Source organism: Neophocaena asiaeorientalis, unplaced genomic scaffold (genome assembly GCF_003031525.2).
Source record: "Neophocaena asiaeorientalis asiaeorientalis breed wild unplaced genomic scaffold, Neophocaena_asiaeorientalis_V1.1 scaffold648, whole genome shotgun sequence".
NCBI classification, from domain to species: Eukaryota; Metazoa; Chordata; class Mammalia; order Artiodactyla; family Phocoenidae; genus Neophocaena; species Neophocaena asiaeorientalis.
The window spans coordinates 3946977-3970604 of record NW_020172781.1 but is presented as its reverse complement, the minus strand read 5'-3'; the positions used below and the strand labels follow the sequence as shown (position 1 = coordinate 3970604).

The 23628-nt window shown below is 40.2% G+C and overlaps 1 protein-coding gene across 1 annotated transcript in view; it reads left to right on the top strand.

The window, feature by feature from the left end:
* Positions 1-6: 6 nt before the first annotated feature.
* The window catches only part of SPPL3 (signal peptide peptidase like 3), a 102161-nt gene continuing 78539 nt past the window's right edge, over positions 7-23628 (top strand). Inside the window, exon 1 of the mRNA XM_024741519.1 lies at positions 7-136. Coding sequence (XP_024597287.1) covers positions 114-136 — 23 coding nt within the window. The 5' untranslated portion in view covers positions 7-113. The remainder of the gene's footprint in view (positions 137-23628) is intronic.

Below are 23628 nucleotides of genomic sequence, written 5' to 3'. Positions count from 1 at the left end.
GCCGGGCCGCGGCCGCGCCTTCCGTTCCCGGCCTCAGCGAGCCCGCCGTCCGTTCGTTCCCCCGCCGCCGGGCCCGGTCATATCCTGCCGCGGAGCCCTCCAGAGTCAGCGCCATGGCGGAGCAGACCTACTCGTGGTGAGTGCGGGGCTCCGGGAGACCGGGGCGCGGCGAGGGTGGGGGTCGGGGCGCCGGCGAGGCCAGCCCGGGGGGAAGAGGAGAAGGAACAGGTGCCTGTTGGGGGGGCCGCGGGATAGGGGTGCACGCCCCCCTCACCCCCACCGAAGGGGGCGGCAGGCGCTCGGGGAAGGCGTTGAGCGGCCAGGGACCCAGCGTCCGAGGAGGGGGTTGGAGGAGGAGGAGGCCTCCGCGGCGGATGTCATCTGGTCATGGGCGGAGCAGGTGATGGGGAAGGGGAGCTTGACTGCGGGGTGGGAAGCCCACGGAAGGGAAGTGGATTTCCGCGGGCACCCCGGAACTGGCCTGAGGGGGTGGCTGATGGGCAGGAGCAATGGAAAAGGTGGAGAGGGGTGGGCTGGGGCAAAGGTGGGCCACGCAGCTGAGAGGCATCTTCTGAGAACAGGTGATAAGAGGCCGAACTTGGAAGTTGTGAGAGAGGAGGAGCCACCTCTACTGGGGCTGCTGCTTAGCCTTGGGATGGGGAGTGAATGGAGAGTTGGTGAGGTGGGCAGAGGCCCAGGTGTGAGCGGAGGAAAGCTGCGGAAGGAGAGAGTCTTGGGAACCCTGGAGGGACACCCTGGTGAAGAGGTTGGAAGGGGAGACTGTTTGGATAACTAGATTCTGGACAGGAAGTCATTGGTGACAGTGGGGCCTGGGCAGAATCTTTGTAAGGGTTGGTATCCTGTTCTGTAGAATATGAAGTGGCCCGGTGCCCTGGGTCACATGTGGGGATGGAGAATCTACAAGTTATGTCCATTTTAATGGGACTTTTTAAAGTTATAAAATATCTTGTTAAGGACTGAGAAGCGTACTATGTAGTTTATGGAATGAGAACATACCTGTCTTGAGAAGGGAGTGCTGCGGTTTGGGGAAAGGGGGATGAGACACCTCCCTTTAGCAGGCAGAGGTAGAATATTTGCAGGAGGGAGTTGAAGGAATGGCGATAGTATCATTGAGGAGTGGAGTGGGGAGGAAGCAAGAAATGGGATGATGGTAGGTGCAGGGATAGAAAATCTGGTTGCAGTCTAGAGCGATTGTTAGAAGATGGTTTACTCTGTGAAGCCAATGTGGTTTGGGATAGAACTCTAGAGGCTTTCCCTTCTTAGAAAAGAGCATAGTAGAGTGGGAAGAGCATGGCGTCTAGAGTTGGTTTGGATGTCGGGTTCACCACTTAACTCGCTTTACAACTAGACAAGATAGTAAGTTTTCCATTCTTTTCTCCTTACCTATAAAATAGGGGGATTACCTTTTTCATAAACTGTAAGGATTAAATGAATAACTTTACAAAGCACAGGGTAAGCTGTAAGGTGCCATGTTTTAGTATATTGTAATTATCTTAGGGAAACAGCAAAGAAATGGGTAATATCTGAAAATAAGGAATGGCCTTGGGTAGAAGGCTTTAACTGAGTGGATGATTTGTGGTGGTTGGGGTTATGAGAAGTCAGGAACTCATTGTGTCTTCACATAGGGGAAGAGGATTGGTGATTGAAGACAGTAATTCAAAAGGGAACTTCAGTGATGTATATACAATCTCAAAAAGAAGATAACTGAGAGATTGAGAGAAAGCAATGCTAAAGCAAGAATTAAAATCTTAGTGAACAGTTGTGACAACATATGTATTTTTAAAAGACGTTTAAACTACTTTGTTTTGAGCAACAGTGAGCTGCCTCTCCGTAGCAGGTGATTCGGAACACAGGATTAGAATGTTTCTAAAGAATTAGAGCTTTCTTATGGACAGAATAAGAAAGGAAGTGAAGGTGCCCCTGCGTGCCTTGTGCTAACTCACTCATCTTGAGCGTCTTAACACTCTGGCCCAGCTGAGAGTCCTGATGACGATCCTTCTGTTTGTACTGTGCTGTAGAGAGGCCGTGGATGGTTCAAAGAGTAAGCACAGTGGCCAAGAATTGGGGATAATGAGAGTGTTTTACTAGGTAGGTTGGCCACACACTGTGTGATGTTGGATGGCTCTGCTACTTAAAGGAGGGTTGTTTAGTGAAGTTTGACAGTTTATAAGATTTATCCTCCTGAAATACTTCCTTCAATCTCAGGTCCCTTAGTTTGCTTTACAGGTAAAGAAAGAAGCTTCTTGAAATCAGAATGCTTAGCTTCTCACCTTTAGCATGTTTTGAGATGGAGAAAGTTTTTACAGCATCTTGGAAGAGGGTGGTGTATGGAGGGAAAGGATTGGGAAGCCAGGCAGCTTTCTTCCTGAGTAGTTCTTCCCAGGTCAACCAGGCAATAATATAAAGAACTATCCATGTGACATTTAATATATACACCTCCTTGATTCTCACAAGTCCCTGAGGTAGGTGATCTTTCCCTATTTTATAGAGGAGGAAACTTAGGCTCAGGAGCCAAAATGATTTGTCCCAGATACTTCAACTGTGGTGCTTTTTCTTGTTGTTGTTGTTGTGGCATGAATTCTCCATGATTTTATTCATTCTCATTGAAGTGTAAGTATGGAAAGGGTATGCCCAAAGTACATGTAAACCGTTTTGGATTGTCTGTCATTTTGCAGTGTCTTTGTCACTGTTCCCTTGGTTTGATCAACAATCAAGAGTTGATTTTTTTGAAAATAGGTTTGCACTTTATTTGTATGTGGTCTTTAGGAAAATCAACCTTGTGGAGACTACTGTGGTGGTATGGATATGTCTGAGGTGGAGTCAGTGAAGAAGGTAGGAACATATGAAAATAGGTTCCTTTAGGATTTTTGTGGAGTAAGACATGTAAATTATAAAACAGGATTGGCCATGAGTTGATTATTGTTGAATCTCAGTGGTGAGTCCAATTATTCTGTATACTTTTACATGTTAAACATTTTCATAATAGATTAAAAAAAAAACCGCTACACAGAAAGAAGTTCATGCTGTTCTCTAGTTTCTTGTGCCTGCTTTTTTCCTAGCAAATTCTATCAAAGTTCTGTTACCCAGCTGTGAAGCATTTTCTGACCACCCCAACTGAAAGTAAGCTCTTTGTGGTTTTTTTAAATTTATTTATTTTTGGCCGCGTTGGGCCTTCGTTGCTGTGCATGGGCTTTCTCTAGTTGCAGCGAGCCGGGGCCACTCTTTGTTGTGGTGCGCGGGCTTCTCATTGCGGTGGTTTCTCTTGTTGCAGAGCACGGCGCTCTAGGTGCGCAGGCTTCAGTAGTTGTGGCGCGAGGGCTCTAGAGCACAGGCTCGGTTGTTGTGGCGCACGGGCTTAGTTGCTCCGCGGCCTGTGGGATCTTGCCGGACCAGGGATTGAACCCGCCTCCCCTTCATTGGCAGGCGGATTCTTAACCACTGCACCACCAGGGAAGTCCCAGCTCTTTGTTTTTGACACTTGTTTTGTCTGCCTCACTTCTTCCTTTTCAAGTGTAAATACCTAGTCTCCTCACTGGATGGTAAGTTTTTTGAGGGTAAGGATGCAGTTACACTAACCTTTGTCCTCCTCTAGTGCCTAGCACATTGTCTTGCCCATAGCTCCTGCTTAGTAAATACTGAACAATTGAATATGATAGGTTTTCAGTGTGGTTCGTCCTTTGTTGAAAGAATATTGAGTGTAAGAGGAAGCTACAGATAGATGAGTGTTTGTAATACATATACTTACAAAAGAGAGCTTTTGGTAACTTAGTTTCCTGGTGTCTCAGTGTTGTAAGAGTGAAGGGTACCATCCCTTAATAGTTTTAAATAAAAGCGATTGACAGAAGAAATTAAAATAATTGGTAGTAACACCACAGTCTTTATCACGGGTCACGATTAACCACAAGATTCTGCTTGTATCCTTTTTATTCATAAAAACTGAGGAAATAAAAGCATGCATATGAAAACACACATTGAAGGTGCAAAGTAGACTTTTATTAATTTGAGAGAAACACCTTGCTCAATGTATATTTATGAGCAGTTTTAGCGTAAGTTCTGTGAGAAATAGTACCTTCTCTCTTCTTGGAGTCAGTGCAGTACTTGTATATACTTGCACTTGAATCTTGGTAAAAATTACTTATATTAGGGTGAATGTTGCTGTGTAGGGGGAAAAGGAAGTCAGTCCATGTGAACCTCATTCACATGAATTTCATTACCAAAGTAGTATCATCATAATTTATTGTGTGTTTTCTGTGTGCTGGGGCTTTACAATCATTGCTCAGTAAGGAAACTGAGGCTCAGAGAGTGTAAGTGACTTGCCCAAAGATATAAACAGAAAAACGGTTCAAAGTCAAGACTGTTGCACACCAAGACTCCAACACTGAATCTGTCTGCTTCCTTGTCCACAGTCACTACTCTAAGCCATCCCTCTTTTGCTTGAGTTCCTTGTTAGCCTCCTCACTGGTTCCCTCCATTCTCCGCACAGTGGCCATCCATTCTCCTGAGTAGTCTTCTGACAGCCTAACTCAGGTCATGTCAGTCCTCTGTTTAAAACTCTTTAATGGCTTTTGGCCACATTTAGAATAAAATCCAAATTCATTAGTGGGGCTCTTCATGGCCTCATTTTGTATGTGTTTTTGAGGGATGACAGATAGTAAACAAACTACAGGTTACACAGAGGTAAAAGTTTTTCTCTTTTGGTGCTCTGTCCAGTGCTTGGCATATAATAGGTGGTTTGGCAAGTATTTACTGAACAGTGAATGAACATGCCTCCCCCTGGGCTGCCTGTCTGAAGATCTGTTCTAAGGACTGCATTATATTGAGATGATATGTTGTATGACAGTGAACATTGTCAATGTCAGGTATTTGCAAATAATGCTAAACTGGAGAATGAAAAGCAAAGCAGATCTCTAGAATGAATGGAAGTTATATCTGGTTTTGGATTTCTGTTATGTATCACTGTATCTGTTATGATCATATCTGATTGTCTTGTGATCATTGCATCTGGTGAAAGTTTTTCAGAGAGAAACTATTTACTTGAAAATGTGTGTCTAGCATTATAGACTTTAGATTTGCTTATTATTTTTAAAACATGTTTTGCCTGTAAAGTGCTATGATAGTAATGTTTTGGGGACTTCCTGGTGGCGTGGTTAAGAATCCGCTTTCCAATGCAGGGGACATGGGTTCGATCCCTGGTCGGGGAACTAGATCCCACATGCATGCCACAACTAAGAGTTTGCATGCTGCAACTAAGGAGTCCTTCTGCCACAACTAAGACCTGGCGCAACCAAAATAAGTAAATTAAAAAAAAAAAGATAATAATGTTTTGGCAATACATGATTCAAGCTAAAATTACCCAAAGATAAGACCATGAATTTGTATTGAAATAACCTTCCTCAATGTTTCTTATGTTTCCTCAGCATTGGGGATCTGGGGACTTGGTAACCATATCAGCCTGTAATTTATCAAGTAGTACTACGAATTAAAATGCCTAATGTTCATGCATTTCTCAAAATAGATTTCTGTGATCATTTTCCCGCGTCCCCTGCATTGGCAGGCGGACTCTCAACCACTGTGCCACCAGGGAAGCCCGATCATTTATTTTAGAGATAATAAATGCCACTGAATTGAGGTGTTATGTAGTTCTGTATAATTGTATTTTACTTCAACATTAATAACTTATTTAGTTTTCATCATTCTTACCTGTTTCATCAAAGCATCTCATGAAAAATCAAGGATGCCCTAAGAAGAAAACGTCTAATGAAGTGCTGTTTTAGTTGGCTACATTAGTACCTGAAACTTTATGTGATTGCTGTTCTTGACAATAGAGCCAGAAGTATAATTTTATTTTCAAAATTCTATATTTTCTGGAGTTTAATGGTTCCTTCTTAGGAGTTAAAGGAAAAGAGTGGTTTTATTTGTTGTATGTATAAATCAAGAAACGTTTGCAACTTTGAGTTTCTATAGCATATTTTCTAATCCTCACTTAAAGAGTTAGAGGCAGAGTTCTCCTTTTCTGGAATTTTAACCTCTTAGATGTCTAGAATGGCTCCATGTGACCAAATTCAGTTTTACAGGGAAAATCTACAGTTAGTTCCCATGATGCTCACAATGAATTACCTCTCAGATTTTGTTAGTAGATCTCATTAGGGCCACAGCTTAAAATAAATCAGACCCACTCATTTGCTGTGATAAGACTAGATTGAGCTCCTATGAAAAAGTTAGGTTTGAAAATACTTTTAAGGCATTAGACCGTTGAATATGTAGCAGCCAAATAGAGACCTAAGAGAAAATCCCATTTCTTGATTGGTCCGGTTCACCCTAACTTGGTAAGAAAACTTGATAATCTGTTTTGGAGTTCCAGGCTTGATAATGAAGAACCACTAAAGGATTTTTTAAAAATGCACTAAAGTAGAGGTGTGTTTTAATTGCTTTTTACATGTTTATAAATTATACTGAATATAAGTGATCACTCAAAGTATTCAGTTCTGTCAGTACCACTCATTAAATTTTATTTGATATCCTAAGATAGGATCTAATTCTGTTCTGATTTATTTTTTTTCTTTTCCTTTCTGTTTTTAAAATTAATTTATTTTTGGCTGTGTTGGGTCTTCGTTGCTGTGCGCGGGCTTCCTCTAGTTGCGGCGAGTGGGGGCTACTCTTCGTTGCAGTGCATGGGCTTCTCCTTGCAGTGGCTTCTCTTGTTGTGGAGCATGGGCTTTAGGTGCGTGGACTTCAGTTGTTGCAGCACGTGAGCTCATTAGTTGTGGCCCACAGGTCCTAGAGCATAGGCTCAGTAGTTGTGGCACATGGGCTTAGTTGCTCCGCGGCCTGTGGGATCTTCACGGACCAGGGATTGAACCCGTGTCTCCTGCATTGGCAGGTGGATTCTTAACCACTGTACCACCAGCAGAGTCCCATGTTCTGGTTTCTTTAAATTGAGAAGTCTTTAGTTTGAAGGTGATTTTCATCTCTGAGTAACTGTGACCTAGTCTTGTCTTAGTCCCAGTGTTGAATTTTGTACAATGGTTATTATGCCTGTCATACTCCACAGGGTTGCTCTAAGGATTCAGTGAGGTAATATATGTGAAAATGCTTTGAAAATTGCTACATGCAATATAGAAGCAAGTTATTTGTTCTCTACATTTTTAGACCCAGACCAGTTCCAGGCAGAGTTCCTCACTGCAGATAAGATTTTTCTTTTTTTTTTTAATATTAAAAAAAATTGAAGTGTAGTTGATTTACAACATTATGTTAGTTTCCGCTCTACAACATAGTGATTCAGTATTTTTTAGAGATTATATTCCATTTAAAGTTGTTGCAAAATATTGGCTTTATTCCCTGTGCTGTGCAGTATATCCTTGTAGCTTATTTATTTTATGCATAGTAGCTTGTACTTCTTAATCCCCTATCCCTATTTTTCCCCTCCCCCACAAAAAAGATTTTTCTTTTGTTGTGGCCTCTCCCGTTGTGGAGCACAGGCTCCGGACGCACAAGGCCAGCGGCCATGGCTCACGGGCCCAGCCGCTCCGCGGCATGTGGGATCCTCCCGGACCGGGGCACGAACCTGTGTCCCCTGCATCGGCAGGCGGACTCTCAACCACTGCGCCACCAGGGAAGCCCTTGTTTCACAATTTAAACAGCATTTAAACTTTGAGATATCCTAGTAAGAATTCTATGGAGATGTTTGAATAATGCCATATAAAAAGAAATAGAAATATTAGTTTGCAAGTTGTCATTGATCTCTGTTGTTGCCTTTGAAATGTGTTATAAGGTCATCTCCGTTTAGTCACAAGCTTCATAGTCCAGTGCTGCTTACCACAAAACAAGAAAAATTGTGACTTGAATAAAGGCTAAAATTTTTCGTAATAACTGTATTTTGATCTTTTGAAGGCAGTTTCCCTCATAATTGTGGATAATCCTAGTCATTGTCTCGTTTTTGTTTTGTTTTTAAATGCACAGGAAAATTTTCTACCTTAAAATGCCTGAGGAGGGGCTGTTAGTGGTGGGTTATCTGTTTTTCTTACTGCACACCAAGTCTGCCAGGCACGCTCACTTCCCTTTATCTGAGGGCTTCAGGCTTGGGCTTCACTCTTGACCTAAATAAGACATGTGTATCAAAGTTTTGTTAATTGTTTCTTCAACCTGGTTATACACACATTTTGGCCTAAGTACAGTGCTTGACCTTTTGTTATTTCCTTGTCTTAATTTTTGCCCAGAATTGTCTAGCTTGACCTTCCAAACTTGACTAAATCTTCACGCCTTGCCTGACAGCCTTAACTTTTAAACCTTTGACTGTACACTCTGATTTTATAAATGCCCAGAAATTTACATTCATTTCTCGAAAGTGCTTGCAAAAATACTACCGTTAGAAGTAAAAGCTAGTTTTAGAGAGTGAATGCTCTTACTTATGCTACTGATTAGCACAAGCACTGATACCTTAAAAATATTAAGGCCTAATATCTTAAAAAGCATTTTCAAACCTAACTTCATAGGGTTCAATCTAGTCTTATTACAGGAATACATCCTGGGACCACAGCTAGGTTAGCTAAAGTTAGTTAAAGATTTGAGATGAGGTCAGTTAACCAAGAGGGAGAGTGTAGAGAGGACAGAATGGAGGACTAGAGTTGAGGCCTGGGAAACTCACAGTTGAGAAATGGGAGGAAGAGGAGGAGTCAAGGGATGCTCCATCAGAGGTAGGATAATTAGGAAAGTGCAATCAATGGTGATTAAAGAAAAGGCACAGAGAATTTTTAGGGGCAGTAGTGTAAAAAGCTTCAGGATTCAAAGAGAATGAAGAAAAAACAGGCTATTGACTTTGCAAAGGAAGTCATTACTGAAAGTGCTCTAATAAAGATCAGAGGAGTGAGGGTGAAACGCAGATTAGGGATGGGTAGTGAAGAAATAAAGGTGTCCTTTGGGTACTGGCCATTTGTTTGAGAGATGGGATGTGAAAGACATAAGGAAGGAGGATGGTTGATATAGACAGCAGAGTCATAAGGATCTTTTGTTTTTATTTATTTTATATAAGGGAGAGAACTGTGTATTTGAAGCCAAGGAGGAGAAATTGATCTTGGAAAGAAATTGGTTTTTTACTGTAGTTTAAGTTTTAGAGATTTCTACTTTTTTTTTTTTAAGTCCTGGATTTCAGTTAGGAGTTGTGAAGAGGACTCAATGGGGAATGAATGCTATGTAGTGTACATTCAGTCTTTGTTTCTTTTGATCTTTACATTGTCACTAGTTTGGATTGTATTACATTTGCATTCTTAGGGCTTTTTTAATTGCCTACAGTATAAAATCCAATCTTCAGTCTGCTTTTCAAAATAATCTGGCCTTGTAACCCTACTTTTCTTTAAAAATTTGTTATTTCAGCCAAACTGGATTACTCGCTGTTTCCCCTTTTCTTTAAGCTGGCTGGTATACCTGGTTAGCCTTTCTCCCAAGCCTCTGAAATATGTGAGTCCTACCTGTCTTTTCAAGGTCCAGCTGAAATGCTGTCCTCTTGTTACAGAGCCTTCTGATTGGCCCAGGAGAAATATTCTTCTGATGCCTGTAGTTCTTTATCTGATCCTGTCAGATGGCAGTGCTTTTACGGTTTTCTGACCTTGCATTGAATGTATTTATGTGGCTCTTTTCCCATGTTGGCAGTGAACTTTGTAAAGGTAGGATCAAAGGCATTAATTTCGTGGTTTAACGACCTATATGCATAATAGAGACTCAGATTTTTAAAATTTATTTATTTATTTATTTATTTTTGGCTGCATTGGGTCTTCGTTGCTGAGTGCGAGCTTTCTGTAGTTGGGGCGAGCGGGGGCTACTCTTCGTTGCAGTGCATGGGCTTTTCATTGCAGTGGCTTCTCTTGTTGTGGAGCATGGACTCTAGGCGCATGGGCTTCAGTAATTGTGGCTTGCAGGCTCCAGAACACAGGCTCAGTAGTTGTGGCTTGCAGGTTCATTAGTTGTGGTGCACGGGCTTAGTTGCTCCGCGGCATGTGGGATCTTCCCGGACCAGGGCTCAAACCCATGTCCCCTGCATTGGCAGGCGGATTCTTAACCACTGTGCCACCAGGGAAGTCCCTTTTTGTTTGTTTGTTTTATAGAATGAATACTTTAGAGGTGAAGTTTGTCAGGTGCAGGATTTTAGAATAGAATGTCTCCTTAAAAATAAAATGACAGGGCACATAGAAGAGAGAAAATAATAACTTGCATAACGTCTCATTCCTCTTTGAAGAAAATACAAAAGTAAAATTGTTACTGTTAAATTGGGTCATGTGTTGTGGCCAGATTCCCCTAACTTCTTAATATCCATACAGCACCTAGAGAATGAAAGTGGCTTAGCCTGGGAACTGAACTCCTAAGGGAGACATTTACAAAGGACCACAGGCCCTTTAGAGTAGTCATCTCCATTTATCTCCAGTCTTCTTCAGCTGCCCACAGACTGACTGCTAACTATTTATAATTTATCTCCCAAACAGGTACTGGTTAAATATGTGACATATATGACACCTATGTAAGTGGAGAAGCTCTGCTATTTTGTTTCTGCAATTAGCAAAACAGTTTTAGGGAAATTTTTTTCAAATGAAAATACTTTGCAGGAAACTTCCTTTGAGGTGTGAGGAGAGCTATAAGCTATATGGAAACTAGCTTCGGAAGAATTTAACATTTTCTCTCTTTTGCTTCTATTTAAGAAATTCATATTTTTTTGTATTTAAGCTGTTTAAAAAGTTAACATTTTTAAAAGTAGAAACTTACATTTCATTTTTTTCCTGTTTCTAAAAGACTGTTTTTTGACTCATATTTTTGGTCTCTTGTTTAATAATTAATATTCAGAAAGGGAAATTAAATTTTTTTAAATTTAAATTTTTAAAATTTTTATTGGAGCATAGTTGATTGAAAATGTTGTGTTAGTTTCTGCTGTACAGCAAAGTGAATCAGTTATACGTATACATATATTCACTCTTTTTTAGGTTCTTTTCCCATATAAGTCATTCCAGCGTTTTGAGAAGAGTTCCCTGTGCTATGCAATAGATCCTTATTAGTTATCTATTTTATATATATATTATTGTGTATATGTCAATCCCAATCTCCCAGTTTATCCCTCCCCCACTTCCCCGCTGGTAACCATAAGTTTGTTTTCTATATTTGTGACTCTATTTCTGTTTTGTAAATAAGTTCATTTGTACCATTTTTTTAGATTCCATGTATAAGCGATATCATATATTTGTCAGAAAGGGCAATTTAAAAATATATGGCTTGGTGTGTGCATATTATTTTTGTTTGTTTGTTTTGTTTTTGCGGTACGCGGGCCTCTCACTGTTGTGGCCTCTCCCGTTGCGGAGCACAGGCTTCGGACACGCAGGCTCAGCGGCCATGGCTCACGGGCCCAGCCGCTCCGCGGCATGTGGGATCTTCCCGGACTGGGGCACGAACGCGTGTCCCCTGCATTGGCAGGCGGACTCTCAACCACTGTGCCACCACGGAAGCCCTGGTGTGTGCATATTTTAAATTTCATAGATACAGTAGTGATTCAGTCTTAGGTCAGAATTAAGTAACCTAGTTGGGACTTCCCTGGTGGCGCAGTGGTTAAGAATCTGCCTGTCAATGCAGGGGATACAGGTTCAAGCCCTGGTCCGGGAAGATCCCAGTTGCTGCAGAGCAGCTAAGCCCGTGAGCTACAACTACTGAGCCCGAGTGCTGCAACTCCTGAAGCCCGCGTGCCTAGAGCCAGTGCTCCGCAACAAGAGAAGCCACTGCAATGAGAAGCTCGTGTACCGCAACGAAGAGTAGCCCCCACTCGCTGCAACTAGAGAAAGCCCACATGCAGCAACGAAGACCCAACGCAGCCAAATAAATAAATTAATTAATTAAATAACCTAGTCATCTGGAGTAGGCATAAACCGGAAGTTTGGGGAATTAGGAGTTTGTTTTTGAACCTTTGCATGCTGCACGATGGTGAAAATAACCTGCAGGCCTAAGGATGATGTATTAGGCTGGTATTCATGGATAGCAGAAATTCTAAAAGCCAAACTAAAGGTTATCAACCAACTTAGGAAAAAGGGAATAACAGGTAACCTCTTCATTCTTCCTCATCCTTGCTCCTGGATGACCCTGCTTTTTGTTCTCTCAGTACACTGCACTTGCCTCTTTCAGTTGTTTGTTTCCTTGTTTATCTCCCCGTAAAGTTTTGAGGACATGAGTTATAGTTTGTTCATGTCTTTATCTTCAGTGGTTTGGTACCTAGTTTATTTAAATTAGTATTATTCTGTCTTTAATTTTTTAAAATAATAATCTTAAAATAATAAAATTAGTAAGATGGAAGAGTATGTAATATCTTAAATTGCTCTCAACCTTTAGTTTAAGAGCTTAAAGGGACAAGCATTAAATATCTTTTGAGATACATAGATCGCTCTCTTAAGCTGAGTAAATGAAACTTTTTATTCAAGGTGCTAAGCTGGACTTACCTTGATAATCACTTTCATTCTTGGAACCTTTTCAAAATACAGTGGGAGAATTGGCTACTGTATTGGTTAACTATTGCCACCATAATACTGCATAACAAATTGCCCCATAACTCAGTGCTTAAAATATCAATTGATCTTCACGTTGGCTGGGACAACTTTGCTTCTTGCTTCAGATCTATAAGTCAGCTGGGTGACTGCTTCATGTGTGTGCATTTTGGAGCCCAGGCTGAATGGGCAGCAGCTACCCAAGGGAAGTTCTTCTCATGACAGTGGTAGAAGCACAAGAGGGCAAGTGGGAACATGCAAGGCTTCTTGAAGCTCAGGCTCAGAACTGGCACACTACCATTTCTGCTTCATTCTTTCGGCCAAAACAAGTCATGTGGTGGAACCCAAAGACAAGGAGCCACAAAACTAAACCTTGCCGTTTTCGTGGGAGGAGCTGCAGAATCACAGGGCTAAGGAGCATATTTGGGGAGGGGTAAGGAATTCGGGCCAGTAATGCAGACAACCATAGTTGAAATTCTCTCTTCCTTTTCATATGGCTAGCTTTCACTTGTTCATTCTGTTCTATCTAAAATGAAGGATTTCATATAGGTCCCTTTCTATAACATTATGGTTTTCATTCTAATGGTTTATGTTTTTAAAATAGCTTTTTTGAGATATAATTCACATACTGTACAACTCACTAATTTAAAATATACAATCCAGTGGTTTTTAGTACATTCACAAAGTTGTGCAACTATCACTACAGTCAATTTTAGAGCATTTTTTCCATCCCAAAGGAAACCCTGTACCTGTTTCGTTTCCCCCTTTTCCCCAGCCCTGGCAGCTGCTAATGTGCTTATGGTTTCTGTGGACTTGTCTATTTCATATAAATGGAGTAATAAAATATGTGGTCTTTTGACTTATTTCACTTCGCATAATGTTTTCAGGGTCCATCATGTTGTAGCATGTATTAGTGCTTCATTCCTTTTTATTGCCAAATATTCAGTTGTATGTATATACCACATTAGTCTATTTATACACATTTGTCCATGGTTGTTTGGGTTTTCACTTTTTGGCTATTATGTATAATAATGTTGCTATGAACATTTATGTAAAAGTTTTTGTGCAGATATGTTTACATTTCTCTTGGGTAGATACCTAGGAATGGAATTGCTGGCTCTTAGGGTTTCTGTGTTTAACATTTTGAAGAACTGCCAAGCTGTTTTCCAGAATGGCTGCACCATTTTGTATTCCCACAGCAATGTCTGAGGGTTCTGATCTCTCCAAATGCCCACCAATTCTTGTCATTGTCCATCTTTTTAATTATAGACATCCTAGTGGGTGTGAGTAGTTTTTGTGTAATATTTATATCTTAGAATTTATAAAAGAGGAAAAAAGCAGTGGTTTTAGAAGGTTAGATCTGTTTGTTCTTAACAGTGTAGTACCAAAGTTGAACCTCAGTTTTAGTTACCTAAAAATCCAGCATTGAGGGAAAAAATATAATCTTTTGGCTCACAGATTTTTCTTCAGACTACTCCTTGTATTTTTTACATGCTAGAATCATTTAGGAAGAAATTAGCCTCAGATGACTGTTACTTCCCTTTGGGTAAGTGAATGACCAGATTGCTCTGGCAACCTGCTGCATCATCAGTAGTCCTGGGACTGGTTTAATGACTGAAGTTGTTGTGGTTTTGTTGCGGGGGTGGGGGGCTCCATATCCCTTTTTGCCAGGAAGGTACTCACTAGAGGAATTAGTTGTAAAATATGACCTTCTCTGGGGAAGCACTGTCCAGTAGAAATATAATGTGAGGAACATATATAATTTAAAGTTTTCTAGTAGCCACATTAAAAGCAGCAAGTGAAATTAATTTTAATAATGTCATTTAACTCAGTATATCAGAAATATTTATCATATCATTGATTGTATATAATCAATACAAAAATTATTAACAAAATATTTTATGTTATATTTTTAGCACAAAGTCTTCTCAGTTCAGACTAGCCACATTTCAAGAGCTCAGTAGCTACATGTGGCTAGCAGCTACCATATTTTACAGTACAGTCCTGGAGGTCTAAGAGTTTATGATCTAGATTTCTGCTCACATGTATGATGATTGTGTATCGTTAGGAAAAACAGATGAGTGCTTTATCAGCCTGTATTTCTGGTTCTTTAATTTTATGTTGTTACTGACCCCCCCCCCCCCCCTTTTTTTTTTAATGTGGAAGACAGTCTTTAGAAGGGTACAGAGAGGCATTTTCTGACCCCTCCCCCCCCCCTTTTTTTTTTAATGTGGAAGACAGTCTTTAGAAGGGTACAGAGAGGCAAGCTCCTTACAGGTCAAATTTTTATGGTGAGTAGAGATTAGTTAGCAAGAGGAAGAAAAACATTGGTCTCCCTCATCATTAAGGGTGTATGAGGTTCCATTGTTCTTAGCAAATGAAAGAAATCTGTTGGATCTGCTGTTGTTTGGTCGTAATTCTAATTGTTCTGTATGTTCAGGGTCTGCTTTGGCCTGTTCTTTAGATAGTTATGCACTACTTGTACTGTTTGACCACGCAACTCACTTGGCTAGACAGAAAAAGTTGTAGATTTGATTTCTATAATTAATGAATGAGTTTATGCCTGCTGGGACTCCAGCATAGTAACTAAAGCAGAATAAACAGGATCCTCTCTCTTCCATGAGTTTGCGGTGTTGTTAGAGACTGTTTGGCATTTGCTGGGTTAAATGCCAGCAAATGTAATTAAGACAGTTTTGAGAGAAAGGAGATTTCAGGGTGGGCCATTATATAGACTGTGTGTCCCAATCATTTGATTACTGGAAGGACTGAATTTGGTCAAAAGTATCTTAATATTTGAGTGCCTTTACTCATAGTGTACATTTTCTTTTTTTTTTTTTTGGCTGCACCTTGCAGCCTGTGGGATCTTAGTTCCCTGACCAGGGATCGAACCTGCGCCCCCTGTGGTGGAACTGCAGAGTCTTAACCACTGGACCACCAGGGAAGTCCCCCATGCAGTACATTTTCTAATTTGCCTCAGTCCCTACCACATTCTGTTCCTGTACACTGAGTCTCTACATCACTAGTTTATATTATTTACCTGGCCCCTAAAGGCAATCAGGTTGTGGCCCCCTGTGATCAGTTCGTTGCCTCAAGGATGGGCTAGGGATAAGGAGATAGCGATCAGTTCCCCAGTGACGCTAGATATGGGCACTTGCATACTGAAGACACAAATACTTTCACCAAATTTGACCACTGCATTAAGTATCACTGACAGTCGGATACCTTAATGTTCTAACAAATGTTCCATCGGCCATTGTTCTGGTTTTCTAAGTGTTAACATGCAGTTATTCTAAGTGGAATTCACATGCCTTTGGATTGGGGTCTATGAATGGTATCCTGACCAAGAAAACAAAGATCAGTACTTAATTTACATGGAATAGCCTAATGCACTCATCTTTGAGCTCTTGGCATTTTTGATAGTGTGGACCCAGGGCCCGTTTGTGAGTTTATGTATTTGAATTTGAAGGCCACATGAAATCCTTGTGTATTGTAGGCCCTCAGTGCACAATTGTGGGATTAAAGAATACTGTGAGTGGTACTATTTTTTTGGGTCAACAGTTTATTTGGTGGCTTTGTTGTGTTTTTGATATACATTATGATATTGATAATTTCCAAATAAAGTTTGTCTCTTGTTCGTTAACTTCATTTTTTGAAATGGGCTTGAAAGCTTTAGCCAAAGAGAGAAATAATAATGTTTTTTAGTTGTTGAGTTTTAAATGCTTTGGTTTGTTGGAGGGATGAAATATTAATTTAAGGGCTATTTTACTTGTTCTCAGCTGAATGCACAGTATGCAAGTGGCTAAGCTTCAAGTTTGTTGGGCCAGTGTGGACAGAATTGGAAGGCTTACTTCTTCTCTGGTCTTGTATACTAAATAATTCCACTCCTCTGGTAGTAAAACCTAATTTAGATCTCTTCTGGTAGTAAAAACACAAGACCTTAACTGATGTGAAGTTAGTTATATGACCTATTTATCACACTTAGTGTAACTCTTCACTTTGCTGCAGGAATGTTTTTGTTTTTGCTTTTGCTTTTTTTCGCCATGCCGCGCGGCTTGCAGGATCTTAGTTCCCCCACCAGGGATTGAACCGGCCCTGGCAGTGAAAGCACCGAGTCCTGACTGCTGGATCGCCAGGGAATTCCCAGGAATGTTTGTGTTTGATTGTGGAGTACTGCCTGAAACCCTTCTCGGGATGTTGGGCAATGCTAATGTATGTACTGTGTTGCCTTTCTTAAAGTGAAAAAATCAGGATTCTGAGACATCTTTAGTTGCAGGAATATCAGATAAGGAATTACGGAACTGTAATATGTGTTTTATTGGTACAGATTTGAAAAATGTAGATAAACAAAACGGTAAGAACACTACTCAGAGTCCCACCAACCCACAGAAATCCTTCATTAAATTTGTTGCTTGTCTTTCAGTTCTGTAAAAAAAAAATGCATATGCTTGTGACCCCCCCTTTTTAAAAATTTACACAAAAGTTCACTGACAATCAGAAATCCCAGATAAGGAGTAATTAAAAAATTATAGCTACCTAAAATTTAAATTGCCTAGAAAACTCATGGTAACATTTCATATTATCCTTTGGGGTAGATCTTTTCTTTTTTGCGGTACACGGGCCTCTCACTGTTGTGGCCTCTCCCGTTGCAGAGCACAGGCTCCGGACACGCAGGCTCAGCGGCCATGGCTCACGGGCCCAGCCGCTCCGCAGTATGTGGCATCTTCCCGGACTGGGGCACGAACCCATGTCCCCTGCATTGGCAGGCGGACTCTCAGCCACTGTGCCACCAGGGAAGCCCCTGGGGTAGATCATTTTTTACACAAAAATAGGAACAGCTTCATACTGTGTTTTCATTTTTATGTGATGTTTATTATCTACAGAAGAATGTGTTCTGTGTATGTAAGTTATGAAGCATAATCAACACTCAGGAACATCACCAAATAACTAAATAACTATGGGATTACGAATACTCTTGAAGTTCTCTATGTACTCCTTGGTCCCTACTCCTGCCTCTGTCCCCTACCCCTGCAGGGTAACCTCTGTTGTGATTTTGTGTTTACCATTTCTTTGCTTTTTAAAAAAATGAGTTTTACGTTTACTGTGTTTTTATGTTTTACAGTACAACATAATGTTTAGTTTTGCTCTGTTTTTATAAACTTGAGTATTATAAAGATATATGTTATCTTTTATAATTTGCTTTTTTCAATAAATATTGTTCCCAAGACTTGTCTGAGTTACGGTACTCATTTCCACTGCTGTATGTTGTTCCATCCTGTGCATATCCCATACTTTATTTATCTATTCTTCTGTTGATGGATATTTCGGCCTCTAGTTTGGGGCTATTGCAAAGAGTTCTGCTGTGAGCATTCTTGTATGTATTCCTGGTGTTTGTGTTCATGGGTTTATACCTAGGGCTAGAATTTATCAGTCTCTTTTATGGCAAGTGCTTTTGTGTCATAAGAAATCCTTTTCTGGCCTGGGGTCTTAAAGATATTCTCCTATATTTTTCTTTAAGTAGGAATGGGTTAGGGTTAATACTTTGCCTTTCACAAACTTAGAATTTAGTCTAAATTGAGATGGCTTTAGATAAGACTAAATTAAGACGTCTAGAATAAAGTTAATTTGTCTGTGGGTGAGTTAGGAATCCGGTTGTCCCAGCACCATTTACTGAATAGTCCCATCTTTCCCTAATGATCTTTAATGTCACTTCTTAGACTCTTTCTGGGCAGGTGTGTGTGTGTGTGTGTGTGTATGTAAGTGTAAGGTTAAATGGTAAATAGTATTTTGTTATCTGCTTAATATATCATGAACATCTTTTCATACCATTAATATTTTATAGATCGGTTTTTAGTGCATACAGTAGACCACTGTATTCAACCCCTGTTTATTGTGTTCATTCCTGATCCTACAGCCTCCCTCTACAAGAAAATTTATAACATGTGTTTTCTCTCCATTCTTCTAGAAATATATGCATATAGGCATGTATGTGTATAAGCCTGTTTTTTTATTATTGTAAAATATACAAAACATAGTTTTTCATTTTAACCATTTTTTTTTTTTTTTTAAAGTTTGTTTATTTATTTTTTGCGGTACGCGGGCCTCTCACTGTTGTGGCCTCTTCCGTTGCGGAGCGCACAGGCTCCGGACGCGCAGGCTCAGCAGCCATGGCTCACGGGCCCAGCTGCTCTGCGGCATGTGGGATCTTCCCGGACCGGGGCACGAACCCGTGTCCCCTGCATCGGCAGGCGGACTCTCAACCACTGCACCACCAGGGAAGCCCTTAACCATTTTTTAAAATAAATTTACTTTATTTTTGGCTGCATCGGGCTGCTGCATGCGGGCTTTCTCTAGTTGCAGCGAGTGGGGGCTGCTCTTCGTTGTGGTGCGCGGGCTTCTCCTGTTGCGGAGCACGGGCTCTAGGTGTGTGGGCTTCAGTAGTTGTGGCTCGTGGGCTCTAGAGCGCAGGCTCAGTAGTTGTGGTGCACGGGCTTAGTTGCTCCGTGGCATGTGGGATCTTCCTGGACCAGGGCACGAACCCATGTCCCCTGCATCGGCAGGCAGACTCTCAACCACTGCGCCACCAGGGAAGCCCTCTTAAAGACTTTGCTTTCAAATTTTTTGGATGCATACTCAAGTGGGATTGCTAGGTCGTATGGTAATTCTCTGTTTAATTTTTTGAGAAGTTACACCATTTTTCATAGTAGCTGTACCATTTTACAGTCCCACCAGCAATGCACAAGGGTTCCAGTTTCTCCATATCTTCTCTAACACTTGTTATTTTCTGGTTTTTTGTTTGTTTGTTTGGTTGTTTTTTTAAAAATAATAGCTGTCCAGATGGGTGTGAAGTGGTATCTACTGTGGTTTTGATTTGCATTTTCCTGATGACTGTTGACGTTGAGCATCTTTTTAATGTGCTTATTTGGCTATTTGTATATGTTTGGAGAAGTGTGTATTCAAGTTCTTTGTCCATTTTTTATTCCGGTTGTTTAGTTTTGTTGTTGAGTTGTGGGAGTTCTTTACATATTCTGGATATCAATCCCTTCTCAGTTGTATGATTTGCAAATATTTTTTCCCATTCCATAGGTTGCCTTTTCATTCTGTTAATAGTATCCATTGGTGCACAAAAGTTTTGAATTTTGATGAGGTCTCAATTTATTTTTCCTTTTGTTTCCATGCTTTTGGTATCATATCTAAGAAATCTTGCTAAATCCAAAGTCATGAAGCTTTTTCATATGTTTTCTTCTAAGAGTTTTATTGTTTTGGCTTTTTACACTTTGATCTGTTTTGAGTCCATTTTTGTAGGTGGTAGTAAGCGTTCAACTTCATTCTTTTGTGTAATGCCTTTTTAACAGAATGATAGCATACTATACACTATGATGCTGTATCTTGTTTTTTCCACTTAATAGTGTATCTCAGCCCCACTAACTTGTTTCCTTTTGTTCTATACTCTAGTATTCAGTTGAAAGGTGTGAGTCAATACATAGGAGAGCTTTTGGGTATGACTTTAATAGTTAAATTAAAAGAAAATCAAATAGGAATGTTAAGCCCAGGAATGACCACTGAAAGGAAAAGACAAAAGTGAGGAGAGAGGGAGTGTATGGGAATAAGTATCATCAACTTTTGTTCTCAGGAGGACAAATTGCAGTATTGTTGAAAATTTATCATGTACATTTGTTAACACTCTCTGTGTGTATAACCGACCCTTAAGTCAAGTCCTCTGAAGTTTAAGTATTGTTTCCCCCATTTTACAGTTGAAAAAACTGATTACTCAAGATTATATAGTTACTGGGTGGCAGAGCTAGGATTTGAACACAAGTATTTTTAACTCTAAAGCCAGGGCTCTTTGCCATTAGTGATTCTCTGAGAATAAAGGGAACCTTTAATCAAGTAAGCTTGAGAAAGGCTGCTTGTTAAATCCCTCTTTTGGAAATTCATAGTTTGAATTAGCATATTATGAGCTCTGGTAAGTTGGATAGTAAAAAAGAAACCTGTTTAATTTTATTTTAAATGTTAAAAGACACTTGCTCAAGGGAGGGGTTTGCTTGGCATCTTAACAGTACCTGGAACAGTTCTCCCTTAACACTATTTTGGGAAGTGCCACTCACAGTTGTGTTCTCTTGTATCAAATCTCAAAGGCTAAGGACAGGAAATTAATCCTAACTTGGTGAAAAGGAACAGCCTATAGAATTACCAAACACAGACCAGGCTTACAAGCTTTTTGGAGAGTGAGGGTCAGCTTATACCCCAGAGTCTACTGTGAGGTAACTCAGAAGGACAGGTGCTCTTCCTGAATTGCATGTGACTACAACTTTTCTTGTCCACATGACAAGTATTAAGTTCTAGCTTTATTTCAGTGTGTATGATATGATAAAACTATAATACAACAAAAGGACCTAAGACATTCATTTAGAGATATTTAAGAAAAAATAACATTTGACCTGCAGTACTTCTTACACATGAGCTTTGTGTTAAAGATTCTGTCTTGGTCATGAATTGTTCATTTTAGCTGTACCACAGGTAGCATAAGCTATGATTTAGGAAATGAAAGATTGTGTCTATTATGAGGGTAACATTTAAACACTGGACAGAAACTAGTGTTAGAGATGGTCAGCAAATGAATGAATCAGCCATCTATTTGCATTTATTTTGTAAGAGAAAGTCATTTATGAGTTTGAGACCTAACCCCTTGATTAGGCATTGCTTTTAGTATTCCAAAGGGCTAATCCTATTTTTTTTCACTGATTGCTCTTTGATTTTTTTTCCCATTTATTTTTCCAAGTTCTCAAGCTCTGTAAAGTATCTTGTTAATGTTTGTTGTTTTTGCTTTTTGTGTTTTTGGCCTCACCTTGCTTGTGGTAGTTCCCCAGCCAGGGATTGAACCTGGGCCTTCGGCAGTGAGAGTGTGGAGTCCTAACCACTAGACTGCCAGGGAATTACCTTGTTAGTGTTTTTATTTTTATTTATTTATTTATTTAAATTTAAAAAGAACATTTATTTATTTTTGCTGCACCGGGTCCTAACTGCAGCATGTGGGCTTCCTGGTTTCAGCAAGCGGACTTCTCAGCTTTGGCACGTGGACCTCTCAGTTGCAGCATGCGGACTCGTAGATGCAGCATGCGAGATCTAGTTCCCTGACCAGGGACTGAACCTGGGTCCCCCGTTTTGGGAGCACGGAGTCTCACCCACTGGTGGCTTCTCCTGTTGCGGAGCACCAGGGAAGTCCCTTGTTAGTGTTTTTAATTGGGAGTACATTACATCTGTTTTTCTAAGTTTTGTGTATTTATTTATTGAAGTATAGTTGATTTACAATGTTTCAGGTATACAGCAAAGTGATTCAGTTATACATATATGTATTTTTTCAGATTCTTTTCCATTATAGGTTATTACAAGATACTGAATTTAGTTCCTTGTGCTGTCGTAGATCCTTGTTGTTTACCTATTTTATATACAGTGGTTTGTATCTGTTAATCCCAAATTCCTAATTTATTGCTCCGCCGCACATCTGTTTTTTAACTTGTGCAAAATTGTCTCCTTCATGATGTTATGGTATGTTTCTTCTCTGCAACTAACCAAGTTTTTCTCCCGTTAAAGTTTACTACACTAAATTTACATTCACTACACTAATTACCAAGTATTTTATACTTTTTATTGCTGGGTTTTTTTTTGTTTTTTTTTTCGGTACGCGGGCCTCTCACTGTTGTGGCCTCTGCCGTTGTGGAGCACAGGCTCCGGACGCGCAGGCCTAGCGGCCGTGGCTCACGGGCCTAGCTGCTCCGCGGCACGTGGGATCTTCCCGCACCGGGGCATGAACCCGTGTACCCTGCATCGGCAGGTGGATTCTTAACCACTGCACCCCCAGGGAAGTCCCTAAAAGTCTTGCTGTCATGACTTTTTTTTAAAAAATAAATTTATTTATTTATTTTTGGCTGCGACGGGTCTTCGTTGCTGCCACGTGGGCTTTATCTTGTTGCGGTGCGCGGGCTTCTCATTGTGGTGGCTTCTCTTGTTGCAGAGCATGGGCTCTAGGTGCGTGGGCTTCAGTAGTTGTGGCACACTGGCTCAGTAGTTGTGGCTCACAGGCTCTAGAGCGCAGTCTCAGTAGTTGTGACACATGGGCTCAGTTGCTCCGTGGCATGTGGGGTCTTCCCAGACCAGGGATTGAACCCGTGTCCTCTGCATTGGCAGGCGGATTCTTATCTACTTCTTCTCTTCTTCCACCAGGGAAGTCCTGTCATGACATTTTGCATGAATCTTTTGCTTGTATGATATCAATAGTTATACTTATTTAAAACCCTTGCATTCTTAGAACAAAACCTGTTTAGTAGTATTTAGTAAATCTCCTGAGGTATTGCTTTAATTGTTTGAGTTTTATCTAAGATTTTCACATCATTATTTGTAAACAAGATTGTCATATAGTTTTCTTTTTTCATTTTATCTTATCAATTTAAGGACCTGTTTCCTCCACAGCACTTGGAGGTGAATATACCTGCCACATTTTTGTTAGAAATCTTTAAATTTTCGTGTAATGCTGTTGGGTTTTAGTGCTCTCGTGGGGGTAAAGAAGGGATGATTGTGTAATTTTTTGTTACATTGGTCAGCGTCTTCTGTTACGGATTTGTTTCATGTTTTCTTGTATCAGTTTTAGTATTTAACATTTTACTAGCATACTACTCATTGAACTTAAGTTTTAAAATTTATTAGCATGTAAATGTGTATGGTATTCTCCAATAATTGTGAGCTCTTTTATTTTGGCTCTTATGATTTCTTTCCCACTTCCAGCTTTGAGGTTTTTCTTTTCCCATTTAAGTTTTAAAATTTTAATCAACTTTCTGAGGTATATTTGCCTACAGTAAAATTCACTCATTTTAAAGTAATAATTTGTGAGTTTTGGACAAATACATGCCATTATTGGGAGACTACAGTCCCAGTCAAGAATAGGACAATTCTTTCCATCACTCCAAACAATTCCCTTGTGCTCCTTTACAGTTAATTTTCTCCTCTCACTCCTAGGCCCTTAGCAACCACTGATTGCATTTTGTCTCTCTCTATATATATAATTTTGCTTTCTCTAGTATTTCATATAACTGGAGTCATACAGCAGTAG